The 14,739-nt window shown below is 39.9% G+C and overlaps 1 protein-coding gene across 3 annotated transcripts; it reads right to left on the minus strand.

Annotated features, from left to right (window-relative positions):
- Positions 1 to 555: 555 nt before the first annotated feature.
- On the minus strand, positions 556 to 14,211 carry LOC137973759 (netrin receptor DCC-like). Of its 3 annotated transcripts, none has more exons than XM_068820641.1 (7): positions 14,094 to 14,211; positions 8,014 to 8,277; positions 6,435 to 6,779; positions 3,113 to 3,391; positions 2,352 to 2,585; positions 1,787 to 2,035; positions 556 to 908 (listed from the first exon to the last, which is right to left on the minus strand). In XM_068820641.1, exons 1-7 carry the CDS (start codon positions 14,161 to 14,163, stop codon positions 628 to 630), a joined length of 1,722 nt encoding a protein of 573 aa, XP_068676742.1. In that variant the 5' UTR covers positions 14,164 to 14,211; the 3' UTR covers positions 556 to 627. The 3 variants fall into 3 exon arrangements, with proteins under 3 accessions (XP_068676742.1, XP_068676743.1, XP_068676744.1); XM_068820642.1 differs by lacking the exon at positions 14,094 to 14,211 and adding an exon at positions 8,940 to 9,534; XM_068820643.1 differs by lacking the exon at positions 1,787 to 2,035.
- Positions 14,212 to 14,739: the final 528 nt, after the last annotated feature.

The following is a 14,739-nucleotide window of genomic DNA, read 5'->3' on the forward strand; positions in this document are numbered from 1 at the left end:
ACAAATGGACAAGATTGAAACGGATTTGGGTAATCTTGAAAAACGTGGACCCAACGATAATTTTATCGCTAAGGAAATTCCACATTTTAAACTCGCGATTAACTATAGATTTTCCCTGAACACGCTAAAATAACGTGACATAGCCCCTTTAAGTGACAGAAGAAAACAAGAGTATTACTGTTACTAGGTAGCGTAGTTACAGCATGTTATTAGATAGACATTTGACATGTCAAAATTACAGAACGTTCTGGTCTGACGACAGTGGGGAAAATAATAACTGCCCTCGAAAGTTACTAGGAAATCACCGATCTACACATTTCACGACCCATTTTCATCCATGTTAACGTAAGACCTTCCAGACTTCTCATTGCCACCTTGTGTATACATCAGTGGAGCATACATGCAGTTAGCGGCGCTATCGGTTTCCAAGTTTGCGTGACATCCTGTTCATGTTCCTCAGTGCCTTCACCTCTATGTAAGCCATTCCTGCAACCCATGCTTCGGAAACCAAGTAAGGAAACACGTCGTCATGATTTTTTTTCCCTTTATTTTGATAACACAGGACTGCATTACAGAAATTCACCACATTATATTATGCTACATTAAGCTAAAATTAAGTACATTACATTACCTTACACTACATTGAGAATAATTATAAATTAAACACGTCGTCATGATGTTGTTGCGTGACTTGTCGGGAGAGCGTGATTCACTTTCCTCGCTTGCGACAATTTCAACTGGAGTCATCTCTGTGGAAGAGCTTGGGGTTGTCAGTTTTCTGGTGGCTTTCTTGGTCTTAAAGATTATTTTTGTAGTCTTAGTCATCAAACCGAAGGCACAGCAAAGAATAGCCAGAAGAGCGGTTAACAAAACGATGATTGCGATGTAGACTGTCTCGTTTGTGTCCACTGTTGAAGAGAATATAAAATCACGGTTTGTAAACTACGTTTTTCACATGGCCAGCGAGCAGGCTCTCCGGGGGACTGTGGGGAAGGAAGGGGGGAAAAAAGAGAGAGAGAGAGAGAGAGAGAGAGAGAGAGCAAGTTGTCGGAAGTCGCCTAATTTCTATGAGCAGAAATATTCAATTGCTTGACGTCAGTTGCAAAAGAATTCAATAACCTAGAAAGGAAATGTTTTGCGGTCTAACCGCTAATGAAATGTGTCAGCGGTATTGCTCTACAGAAAGGACGTACGGATTTCGAAGCGGTCGTCTTAAAGAGTGTAAGATGAGTAAGTTATTCTAGAAAATCTCCATAAAATTAGGAATTGTGCTTCATCATCGCCCGCAGTTTAGACTGCGAGGAGTCTCTTTTTTTGCTCTAAAAATGATTGAAACGATGGCTACCCGCAGCGTCAACTATTTTGAACGTACGCTTTCGTTTCAACCATTGTAGAGCAAAAGATTCTACCGGAGGGTCAGAGGATAATCCCGGTTTATAATCAAACTTTTCACAGGTAAAGTTTCCCCATAGTTCTAAGGCTAGTGGAGGTGAAAGGCCTTTTGAATATCGTGCCATCCGAGTGTTGACTATGCTCTGCTATGCTATGCTATGGAGCATTTTCCAGTTTCTATTTCACGTGAAAATAAGCAGCTGAAATTCAATTCAGGACATCACGGCGGCATAACGCTAGCCGAGAATTGAAGTCAGTTCATTGGCATCTACGTTCTCTTCTATCGATTGAAAAAAACATGGTCTCTAAAAGTGAATAAGCTTGACATCCGAAGGGTCTAACTTAGAGTCTCCCTCGGTGTTAGTTTGCAAAAATAATGTCTATGGAACCCTACCTCTTTGTCCCATAGAAGCGATGTCAAGAGAATTCGACGCTTTTCCAGCGATATTCGACACGTGACATTCGTAAAATCCAGTGACGGTATTGTTTGTTGTTGGTACTTTTATCTTGTCTGATTTACTGGTCAGCGGTTCTCCATCTTTCATCCATGTGTATTCGACAGGATGCCTATTTGCCGTTTCGCACATTAAGATTACTTCGTGTTCTACCAGGAGGCACTTTAGATTAGTAATAACAGGGGGTACTGTAAGATAAATAAGCAATGGCATAGTAAATCACACGATGTCAAGTACAGTTCGGAATTTTGTATACTAGTGATGTCCGAAAGTTCTCAAAATTGAACGAACCTTGAGGCGAGTCTAAAGGTCGCCTAGACTCTGGCCGATTTCGAACTAAACGTTGATTAACCGATGCAATTTCCGTTGCGTTGTGGCACAAGAGTGACTTGATGCGCACTTCTACTAATTTCATGGGCTTAATGATTGTGGGTTCAAACAATTCGTTCAACTATAAACCGCGCCTTTTTTAGGCGAGGAAAAGAGTTAATTTAAAGAACTCACCGATTACGAAAACTTTGATCGAGCCTTTTGGTCCATTCTGCGATGCGCAGTAATACGTTCCTTCGTCGTTGGAGGAAACTTCGTGAAGAGTTAATTCTTGCCCATTTGCAAAGGGTTCATCACTTCCTTGTTTGTACCACAGTACGTCACCGCGTGAATGAGTACACTTGAGCGTTATTGACTGACCGGCAATGACTTTACTATTTGGAGCAGATGGCACAATGATCGGAGGACCTTGGAAGAGAGGTGATAAAAAGTTTATCATTAGCAACACCTAGCGGATTTAAAACATGGAGTCAGTAACCTCATTGTAAAACTGGTGGTTGGACTCGAATGTGGAAACGGTCGCAAGAGCATGTCATAATTTTCGCTGTGCGGTGTCTGTGATTTTTAGCTCTATCAGTAGCCTATGATACGGAGCTAACAACTAGTCTATTCCCTCTATAGTCTAGTTCCTCTATTTTGAGTCAGCATTTTCCTAAACCTAATTATATCAACATTACCTTTTCAAGGGTGAATAAAACGTTAATTTATTCACAAGTGACGTAATCAAAGAGATCGCAAATTTGTTGCCTAAGATGACCATACTTGGCAAAAGCTAAATGTAGATGATTTGAGGAAACGATAACTTCCAAAGGGAAATATGTGAGATGTAAGCTGCAAGTCACAGGCTCCAATCCCTGTTAAAATATTAATATTGTATGCTCATCAGATAAAAGACAAGGTTGTTTTTTTTAGAAGTGTTCGCTTATAAATCTTACGTGCTTTTGTCTTGAACGCCACAACGGACGAACTGGATCCGTTTCCTGCTCGATTTTCAGCCTGGACGCGAACATGGTACAGTGTATCTGGTTGAAGGTGAGTAAATGACACAGAGCGTTTTTCTGAAGATATGCGAGTCACAACGTTGTCAGAGGATGTCATCAGTTCTACGTGGTAGGTCTGTGGTTGGGAGCTTGACGCGGCCGCAGACCACCCCACGCGTGCTGTGAACGAAGTGATGTGTTGGATGCTAACATCTTTGGGAATTCGTGGTAAAACTGTCAATAAAGAGCAAAAACATTTCTGTTTAGAAATATACAAACGTTCCCTGTTTGTTTCTCGAATTATGGTGACTCTAAATCACCAAGCACGTTTGAGAGATATAACTGACTCTTAAAATCATTTGAAGTTTTTTTTTCCTTTTTTTTAAAAATATATCCACATTTATTAGTTTACATGTTAATTTTAAACTATACATCGGAGCTATATATCGAAACTACGCTACCTATCTATAACAAACACAACATCCGAACTACACTACACATCTAAGCTATACGCACTTTACACATTTCAACATATTACAATACTACAGTATTAGTTTAAGTTGGGAGTTGGAGGTGATAGCTCATGCTCCATTATGGGTAAAAATTTATGCCATTTTTTGTTATGAAAGTGGAGTTTGTTATTTTTCCTCGCAATGAAACGCTCGATCTGGTGCGTTGTTTTGCATTTTCATATTAACAGGGCAACAGTGCGAAACGTTTGGCTTAATTTTGAACGAAAAATAAGGTATTCGCTCTCAAGTATAATGTAATTAACTAGAATATTGTCATCAACATTATCCGCATAAAAAAGCCCAAATAAAATATCTTTGATATGGAAGGTTTTAGAGATTAACTTTTGCGATTTGAAGAGAATGTTTAGCTCATTCCAAAAGGTGCAACCTTACTACAGTAAAAAAAGAAGTGTTCCGATGTCTCCAGTTCTTTATTACAGAAATAACATAAAGGGGAATCGGCTAAACCAAATTTGAAGAGCATAATGTTTGTATAACAAATTCTATGAAGAACTTTACATTGGAATTCTCTTAACTTAAGGCAAAGAAAATATTCTTTCCCAGTCTAGTTCAAATGTCTTTGTGTTGACCAGTTCGTTGTATTTGTTCATAGAGGTAGGGTTAGATGCAAAATTTGGGGGGCAAACAAAGTGTATTATGGGGAATTCGAAAATAGAGAATACCTCGAACGTTTAGCGAGATGGCTTTGAACTTTAAGTTGTTGCGATCCATGATAGCAATTTGCGGTATTTTAAACTGGGTGCATGGAAGACAAAAGCTATCACTCCCAACAGGACAGTTGAAATCAGGTGAACCAAAAGGTGCGAATATATAAGAGCACTCACGAACACACGATGCTTAATATAAGAAATTTACGTAGCCAGTAAAAAAAGACTGCTGAATGCTACGCTAGATTGGGTCGACCTCACTCGAGCAAAAAAAAAACATTCGTTAACAATAAGTATAAAACATAAAGTAAGTTACGAATACGAAAAACCATTAGTCGATATGGCGCTGACCAGATCATTTTTGTAGGTGTTTGCATTTTTCAAACGCTGTGAAAGTGTTGAAATGGATTCTAACGCCATTTAGACACTGAATTTGCATATAGGGGAAAAATGGGAAATGATAATACGTTCTGAATGGGTTCCAAAATGGCATATTCGAGTGTTATAGTGTTTTGGAAATGAAATAAATTATGGATATTGGATTATTTTAGATATTCAGGTACATTTTCGAAACTAAAACGTTCACCGTTGATGTACAAGTAACGACCTTTGACTTTTGCCTGAGTCATATTATGCTCATTGCGAACCTTCATCATCGCCTTAATTAAGACTTGGCGTTCCTTTTGAATGGCCCTCGCGTAATCTTCTGTGATATATGCGTCTCTGTGTACACTCGATTCCGTAATCTTACTTCTCTTTGACCAGACCTTGTCTCGATCTTCACGACAGACAAACCTTGCTATAATCGGCCTGCATCTAACTCCATCTCTCTTACCTATTCGGTGAACTGCGTGAAATCTTAATTGGCAGATATCTAAACCAAGGTCTCTTCCAATGGTGTCATAAATAACTTTTTTGCAATCTTCACCTTCATGTTCCCAGTTATATTATTAAATCTCAGGCTCTCTCTTCTGGTGTACTGTTCAAGAGTTATATTCTGTTCCACTACTTCTTTCAGGGACTGTTCCAAATTAGTTATTTTCGCCGTTAAAAGTTCTATTTCCGAAGAGCGTTCTTCTGTTACCTTCTTGAGTTGTTCCTTAAAGGTATCAACTTCGTCTTGCGTGAAATTCAAACTCTTTTCGAGGTCTTTTATAGTACAGCTCATTTCTTTAATATCCGATTTGAATTCGCTTCGTAGTATGTACGTGTCTAGATCACCATGTAATCTGGCAATACCCTCAGTGACCAATCTTTTTAGGCATTTCATCGACTCTTTCAGTTCTCTATAGAGATCGTTTTCTGCACCAAGATCCTGACCAGCCATTTCTTCTTCGTTTGGCAATGAACTCGAGCCAGGGTTTTAGCGTTTTTTTCCCATATAAACTTGAAATACTGCGTTAAATTACTGACGATGTATTTGCTAATACTTCTATAAAATAATAAAACTACTTAGCATCCTCACAGTATAGTTCTTTTGGCTTAGAAATCCATTTCTTCAGCGAGCGATAAAAACCGCGTGTGAACGCCATGACAGTCGACCCAGTCCCCCATTAAAATCGTTTACGTTGAAATAGTTACTATCAAGTGTGCGTTTATGCCATGTTTCTCACGTTGTCTTTCAGGGACAGGAAACCAGACTGATCTCGGTCTTGAAAACATATTTAAGGACGGTGCATACTAATTCAAAGGTATTTTTGTCCCGGTTTATGACTATGCAGGAAATGTAGATCTTAACAAGTGTTATTGAAATCTAAAAAGAAAATTGGGGGTAGCCACGCATTTTGCAAAGATAATCAATGAATAATATTTGTAAAAAGCTTTAAAATACAAAGCAATTTATGGCGTTCTTTTCCAAATTGATACTTAATTATCTCTCAAAAATGCATGGTTACCCGCAATTTTCTTTTTGGATACCAAGAGTACTTACTAGGACCTACTTTCTCCGGATAGTTTTTAACCGCGCAAGAATATCACTGTATTGGTAAGCATCACCGATAGGAAATTCGAGTATCTCGAAATGCGCAGAACGTATGCACAATAACAATAGTAGGCACCGTCCTTAACACAAAGGGCCTGTAAATTAAACACATTTACCTCGTTCACATATGAAAGGACGCCGCCTTAAACAATCTGCGCGGCTCGGCGTCCCCTTCGTTTTGTTAAATACGCTACACCTGGTTGCTTGTTTGCTAGGACGCATGTCCGAAGCACCACGCCCTGAAGAGAACCAGAAGCCTGACTCGCTTCTGTTGTTAGCGAGCTTCGACACGAAGCGGAAATCGTCCAGATTATTAAGTTGCGCTAGCTGTGCATTAGATTCCTTGCAATATGCTTTTGCGTCATCCCAAGACTTTATTACACCGCGAGCAGAGTACAAATAGCAAGCATGTGAATTCCTGTGGAGATTCCATCCGTCTGCGCAGGACGTTTCACCGGGAACTGTGGGACAATAATAAACACTCACTTTGAGGTCGGGTACTGTCTCATTAAGCGAGTATCGTTAATGGCTAGAAGACTATTAGAAGAAACGAAGACAACAATAAATTTTGTATGAAAAAAATAGTACAGCGTAAAGTCAATGAAAAAATAGTGTTCATATTGGGCTGTCATTAAGGACGGTGCCTACTAATTCATAGATATTTTTGCGCAGTTTACCGAATATGCGGGAAAAGCAAATCTTAACAAGTGTTATTGATATCCAAAACGAAAATTGGGGGTAGCCACGCATTTTTCGAAGATAATTAATCAGCAAGCTTTGAAATACAAAGCAATGTATGGCGTTCTTTTCCAAATTGAATCTTAGTTATCTCTGGAAAATGCAAGGTTAGCCCCACTATTCTTTTTGGATACCAAGAGCACTTGCTAAGTTCTGCTTTCTCCGCATAGTTTTAAACCGCGCAAAAATATCCCTGTATTAATAAGCATCACCCATAGGAAATCCGAGTATCTCGAAATGCGCAGAACGTATGCGCAATAACAATAGTGGGCACCGTCCTTAAGCTCTCTTGTTATCATCTCTTATTCTGACCACAGCCGGTTTTGTCCCCAGAGCCCTTGGTTTCTTTTGGTCATGTTGCCGGCGAAACGAAGGGCTCTAGGGACGATAATGACCCCCAGCACATTCAATTGATAAATGAAATGTGGTGCACAAGTGCGGCGATGACGTAAAGTAAAACAACCAATTACATACAACCGGAAATGAAGCGGTTTAGGAAACTAACTGAGTTAAATTGAGAAAAATTTAAGCATACTATTTATTCCTTTTATTAGATGTTTTGGCGAGTGGTATCGCGATTTATTTTTACTAATTTTGCCGTATTTTATCGAGCACGTAATTCGAGGAAAGCGCCAAAACATGTACTACGAGATGTATTATCCAATTTGTTCTGCAAACGGAGAATCTATCCAAAGTAGAGTTTTTTTTTCAGGAAGGTGTGATGCGCGTTGTACGTGCTTGATTCTGCATCTGCAGAATTAACTGACACTACAAATAAATAATGTACAATATTGTGGGGTAATGGTACCTGCGTCGTGCGTTTTCTATTCAATATCTCACAGGGTTGGATAGTGCGATGCAAAACGACACAACTTGACACAACACGATACGATACGGTGCGGTACGATATGACATGATACGATACGATACAATCAGATACAAGACAAAGTAACTCACTTATAACATTAACAAACATGTAGCTCATTATTCCCCAGGATCCCCATTCCACCGCAGCACACGAATATACTCCCATATTGTCAATCGTTGCATTTGTAATAGTATAAGTGGGACCAGCGGCATGGTATAATTCTTGATGCCTGTTGTCTTTATCGATCCTGTACCAGTATACGAGATCTGGGGGACTGTCTCTCGCTTGGCATGACAACGTCAAATTTTGACCAGGGTAAACAGTGAATTCCTGTGACACATGTAACGTTATCCCTGACGGCAGGAGAAGAAAAAGAAATCATGGTTAATTAACTCTTTACTAATTGATAAGTGCTCTTCTTATTGGGGAGGGGGGGTTGGGGGGGTGGGGTAGGGGGGGTAGGGGGGTAGGGGGGACCATTCAAGATTGGTGGGAGGAGACTGCTTTAACCACTGCCGCTAACACTGCCTCCTGGAAAACGTTTAGTTATTTAATTATTAATGAATGAATGAATGAATGAATGAATTGATTAATTAATTGTCCCAAATATGGAGTACATAGCTGCATGGACGCTCTTAAGTATGTTGCGAGCCTGTAATACCGTAAAACTGAATAAGTGACAACTGGTATGAACGAAATTATTGTCATTACCAGAAATTTAAGACAAAATGGCGGACGCCCAGACTCGACCCAGACTTTCCACTCTCTAAGAATGGCTGCCGATCGTTATAGAGAAATGTATGGAGAAAATTGAAGAAGTGGAAATTTCAGATCTAAAGTGGCATACACGACATTTGCCGACTTCTAAATGTAAAGTGTACGTACCATATCATTATTTACGGTAGTTTTGGTCTCTCGAAAGTTCGCCAACGTGCCGCCAACAACACATTTTACGAACGGCTGTTACAGTTCCTTGAGCTCTCTAATTCTTTCAAAAAAGCTCAGAGGTGCCTACCTTCCCTCCACATTTTAGAGCATTTCGTTGATGTGAATCCTTGGTGCCGACCTCTCTAATTGTCGATCGATGTTCAAACTTTAAAACGTGATAAAAATTAGCCTTTATCCATTCCCCAAATTGCCGCCCAAAGTGCGATAAAAGAGGTAAAAATACATCCATTTCTGCGATAAAAGCGGTACAAAACGCACCATTGCGCTTTTTATTCCTTGTGAAAAGTAGGGTTTCTGTCTCCAGTTTGTTTTGATCGCCATCTTTACAGGTGGGTACTTCATATATGATTATTATTATACAGAATATCGCTGGCTAAGTGTACTGTGGGCCCTGATTTTTGAAAATTATTTTTACTCTGCCAAGTCACACGCATGAAACGAAGTTGTTTCTTCTCTCTAAAATCGTCATTCGAACAGGAGCCCAGACTCTAGTTTCCCCTTTTTCATTCTCCCTTGTATTGACAACCTCAAAAAAGAAATTAAATTGATTCAGATCCTTTGATAGTGTGTTATTTCAGTCCTTGTTTTTTCTATGTACTGCTTTCTTTATGCCGCCATCTTGATAATTTGAAACCGCGTGCCAAATACTTCGCGGGCGCAAAATGTCGCCGATTTCTGGTAATGAAAATAGACAAGATCATTGCACAAAGAAATGCTAAAAATGTACGTGGTAAGCTTGGCCTTTTACTATGCCCTACAAATATGGTAGCCAGCCGCTACCATGTAAGGTCACTGTGACCATATATGGAGCTTAGTGCTACGAAAAACAAAATGGCCGAAATAGGCAATAATGCGAGGGAAGTGGCGACAAACTTTGAAATAACTACGTTTCATTTGGCACTCACACATGGAGAAAAAGTCTTAATTTGGTCCACTGAAGATGTTTACTTAAACGTTGCTGCAAGAAAAAGATGAAATTGTGAAGGTAAGAAACGGTTTTAGATTTGTACTCGCCAACGATGGAAGAAAAGCATCACATTGATTGTAGTGGAGCTAGTTCACTCTTGCTTGTTGTATAGTAGGCATAAAGGGGCAAAGCCGCCCAGGGAATCTTGAACCTGGGAACACCGGATCTCAAGGCAAGCACCGTGACCACTCCTTGAAGTTGATCCTGGTAATCACTGGTTCAACTTCTCGCTTCCCTTGTAAATAGCCAACTGGTTTGCCTACGGCTAATTAGTATTATTATACATTGGTGTCACCAGCTCGATTTTCATTGGCTATAAGCACGCAACTAATTCTTGCTTGCTCTGTTTCTCTTACGTCATACCTACAAACAATAGATTTCATATATGTAGAATTGACGTCATACCTACAGACAATAGTTTTATGCATGCAGAAGTAACGTCACCTGACAGACTAACCAGCAGTTTGATCAGTTTTGTCATGGCGGAGCTCAGCTCAGGAATATGCATAATAAAACAATTATTGAATTCGGTTTTTGCATGTTAGCGATAATTATCAAGGCCTCAGTTTGTGTTATCCGCCTCAGCCTTCGGCTTCATCATATAACACAAACTTTGGCCTTGATAATTATCGCTAACATGCTCAAGCTCATCCAATAATTGTTAATTATTAATAGTTATTTCTCCGTTCTTCAGTTTCATTGATTTCGTTTCCTTGGCCCTGAAAGGCCCCTATGGGCAGTGGTCGATTACGTATGTATGCGTGACAGCTATAACCAACTGGGCGTGGTGCGCATGAGCGCTGTCCTCACCTCAATTAATACTTTAGGCAACCACCAAGTCGACGAGATCGCGATTACAACAAGAAAAAAAATATTCACATTATGGTTATGATTTTGCTATAATTCCAAGTCATCGAACACTTAAATGTGTAATACTGTCCAGGAATTAAACCAGCACAGCCAGCGTAGGTGTTGACCGCGAAAACGCAAAAAATGATCATCATCTGTTCAGGCATGGCAATGAGAAAACTAAGTTAACTCCACTTAAAAAAACGTACACGAAGATGTACGTTAGACGGAGTGCTTCCTTCCTTTTAAGCATACATTTTCCCTTTGTTCACGTTTAAGGTCCTTCATTTTGATGGCTTTGCAAGGAAAAAAGTGATAAATTCAAACACATTAAACTCGGTGTGTTAAGTTGATCGAAGTTAAAGGTAGAGTATCACAGTATTGATCTCAAAAGACAGACTGCCATGTCGACGTTTTCGAAGATAAGACACATTCACTTAAAATTTCGTGTCGTTTGGACCTTTTCCAAGAACGCATAGGAAACTGTTGACGTCGTAAATCATCGCTTATCACTGAAGGTGATGCACTCTTTATTGTGGCTTTTCATTGGCCGACTTTCCACTAAATGTGACCCAGAAAAAAAGCGTTTATTTGAAGGTTTTTCTGGCAGTAATGAACATGACATTCATTTTTAAATCCGTCGTTTTGAGGTGGTGTTTCGTGTTTAAAGTCGGTTCTAGCTGTCTAGCGTAAGAGTATTGAAAAGGGAGGTGCAGAGTGTCTTGGACAAGATGCCCCTTGTCATGTAATGCACGTACATCCGTTCGTGACGTAAGAGCAGAATTTAGTTATCTATCTACAAAACTGAACTTCTTCGATTTGCGACCTTCCTTTCAAATCCACAGTCATATCCTCATATCGTACGCGCTAGTCACATCGAATGATGCTTTTGCTTCATAACCGTGCTTCTGTAGGGATAACAATTAAGGAGATCCAAAAGGTGGAGGGGTGGGGTGACGGGTCTTTTTATTCATTTCCTTACTTCAGCTATTCTACTGGCAATCCTCTCAACCAGGCCTTAATGGGATCGCGTCACGGTTTCAAACTCTTTGCAGCAATGCTGCATTGAGGAGGCGCAAGACAGTTTTTAATACTTTCAACTGATAAAGTGTACTAATTGGAAGGGTTGGAAGCCACGTCCGAAATGACAAAAACACCAAGCAATTTGCACTTCTCGAAGGTTTAATCGGACATCACCATTTTACAACAACACTCTCTCTCCATATTGCGCGTACATATCTATCCCGGATGAACACGCCACTCGCGAGAACTTCCGTTTCCGGTTTATGGCATCCTAACAGAATCAAAACTGTGTTTCACGTAACTGCTTTGCGATTAAGCAGAAAAAAGGTCACCACAGTGTTGCGCTGCGAAAGTTTGGAACTGTGCCTTCATGCTAAAAGAATGATGTCCCTCCTTTACGAGAGATACTTCAATTTTTTGTAAATCAGTCTGGATCGCTATTCCATGTATATATCTTTAGCCCACATGGAAACGGGCAACTAAGTTAAACTCAGTTGTTGTGAGTCGGGCTTGATCTCCCAAATGACTGGAATAAATTAGGGAGTAAAGAGGGGGACCTAGCTATGCCAATCTTTTTGAAGGATATGTTGAACACCAATTTTTTAATCAGTACAACGGCCCCAAACCTGAACTCTACGGTCGCTACATCGACGACTGCATCGGCGCTATTTCATCCAGCAGAGAAGAACTCTATCAATTTATAACCTCCGTCAACTCTTTTCATCCGGCTCTTTAAATATACCTGGGAAATTTCGGAAACTTCATTGGCTTTCCTAGATATCAAAGTCTCTATTAGAGGCAACGTGCTATGTACTAGTGTGCACTACAAACCTACTGATTCACACAGTTATTTGTTGTATTCATCGTCACATCCATCACATGTCAAGAACTCCATTCCTTATTCTCAATTTCTTAGACTTCGACGTCTATGTAGTGATGACTCCGATTTTTCCAGCAAATCAGAGGAGATGTGCCAGTTCTTCGAAAAACGTGGCTATCCTGTCTCTGTGGTCAAAGCGGGCCATCATCGCGCCCAACAATTTGATCGACAGTCATCACTACAAACGTCACAAAAAGATAAGAATGACAGAATTCCATTCACCCTCACTTTCCATCCTCATAATCTCGCAGTCAAAAGCATCATTCTTAGTAATTTTAAATTACTCCAAAATGATCCCGAGACTGGTAGAATCTTTTGGCAACCTCGACTTATTTCATTCAAACGCGACAAAAACGTAGGCAACTTTTTAGTTAGAAGCGCGCTCAAAACTAACGAGCAACCCGGCACTTTCAAATGCGCGAGCTCACGATGCAAAACTTGTCTTTTCATTGTTAACACTAGCAAGATATCGGGACCTAAGCGGTCTGTTAAGATCACCGATCGTTTCACATGTAACTCCGCAAATGTCATTTATTGCATAACCTGTACGTTATGCAATAAATTATACATTGGTGAGACAGGTAGACGACTAGGTGACCGATTCCACGAACACCTTCGCGATGTTGAGAAGAATGACAAGGATGCATCTAAGCCATTCGCTCGCCATTTTAATCTGCCTAACCACTCCAAAAGACACATGGCTATCTGCGGCCTTTCCCTACATCTAGTTACGACGGAAAGCCGCAAGAATCTGGAACAAAAATTCATCTTTCAAATCGGCACCCTTAATCCTCACGGTATTAACAAACGCTTTTCATTTAACTAATATATTCCTATTTTTCACGTTGCCATGTTACCACCAATAGCGTAGCTCCTACTCTACTATAAAAACTACACGTAACCCATAACCCCTCGATTCGCTCTGACGAAGGGCTAACGCTCGAAACGTCAGCTTTTAGAATCTCTGTACGGTGGCCAATTTACGTTATCAACTCCGTTGATAAAACCAAATTTTTGTATACTACTTCCACACTGACGCAGCACCACAGTTTTTTTAGAAACTACCCCTTCATTCAGTAAAGAGGGGCTTTTGAGGTGTGATTGTGGAGAAGTGGGCGCAAACCAGTTACATGCAAACGTTTTCCGGTTGGAGTTAGTCACCATTACTTGATTTTTAATAATCTTTAGGACTTCCTAAAAAAACCTAGCCCTTCTCCTGTTTTTGTGAGTAAAGTATTACAATTTCGAAAGCCGATAGTGATTTGGGAATTTATTTGGCCCGAGTTAAAGTAATATTTATTTAAGACTGGGGTCAGAAAAAATAATCACCCGCCTCTTATTTTCATATGAATAACGTTTAACTGTTGGCCAAGCGATAGATGCGTTTTTCCTCATAAGATTTGTTTGTTTCTATGGAATGCGAAACGTGAAATCATAGCAAGACATTAGAGTTATTAATTGTCTGAACTGTTATATCTCCGGGAAAGTCAGGGTTAGCTTACCTTCAGATAGGGAGACAAAATAAGCTGACAGTTTCAGGACGATTACCGTTAAAATCAGGAAAATATCCATTGTTCAACAGCCGTCAGACGAGTAAAATGCTATGGATCTCTGACAATTGTTTTTCCCGAGAGAATTTGCTTTGTTTCATAGGAGATATCGAGTTACCGACACTTTTTTTAAACAGGAAGTCGACAGTGATCGGAAACGAAACTGCAAGAAATTGCACAACCTTGACTCATTCAAAACTGGCAATGCCATCCTCTTGCAATTTGATACTTAAATGAAAAGGAAGTGCTGGTTGTCGATCCGCGCACTCATTTATAGATCAACTCTTGTACTCGTGACCGGCAAAATTGGCGCTTTGAAAAGGAGTAAAGTTTGTTTTCAAGTGAATATGAGTGGAAGGGTATGGAAGGATTTGGGGAAGAAATATCGTTGACCCTGTCGCGCGACACATTGATGCTGTAAAATGTGTCAATGAAACTTGTTTGCACTTTACAGTGCGTTTCACAAAACTTTTGACAAACGGTTTCCGAAGTTCGTTTGAAATTCCCAAAGTTCGCTACGAACTTGGCAATTTCATTACGTAATTGTCAATCAAATTGTGAACTTCGAAACGAAGTTGTGAATTTCACATCGAATTTC

The sequence above is a fragment of the Montipora foliosa genome, chromosome 10 (assembly GCF_036669935.1).
Source record: "Montipora foliosa isolate CH-2021 chromosome 10, ASM3666993v2, whole genome shotgun sequence".
Lineage (NCBI taxonomy): Eukaryota > Metazoa > Cnidaria > Anthozoa > Scleractinia > Acroporidae > Montipora > Montipora foliosa.

What these genes read in the sequence shown, in the direction of transcription:
- LOC137973759 (XM_068820641.1), bottom strand. Translation starts at nt 14,163, where the DNA reads ATGGATATTTTCCTGATTTTAACGGTAATCGTCCTGAAACTGTCAGCT. An exon ending in TTTTGTCTCCCTATCTGAAG is followed by an intron (nt 8,278 to 14,093) that starts GTAAGCTAACCC and finishes TCCTGCCGTCAG; the next exon opens with GGATAACGTTACATGTGTCA. An exon ending in CGCTTCTATGGGACAAAGAG is followed by an intron (nt 909 to 1,786) that starts GTAGGGTTCCAT and finishes TCTCTTCAACAG; the next exon opens with TGGACACAAACGAGACAGTC.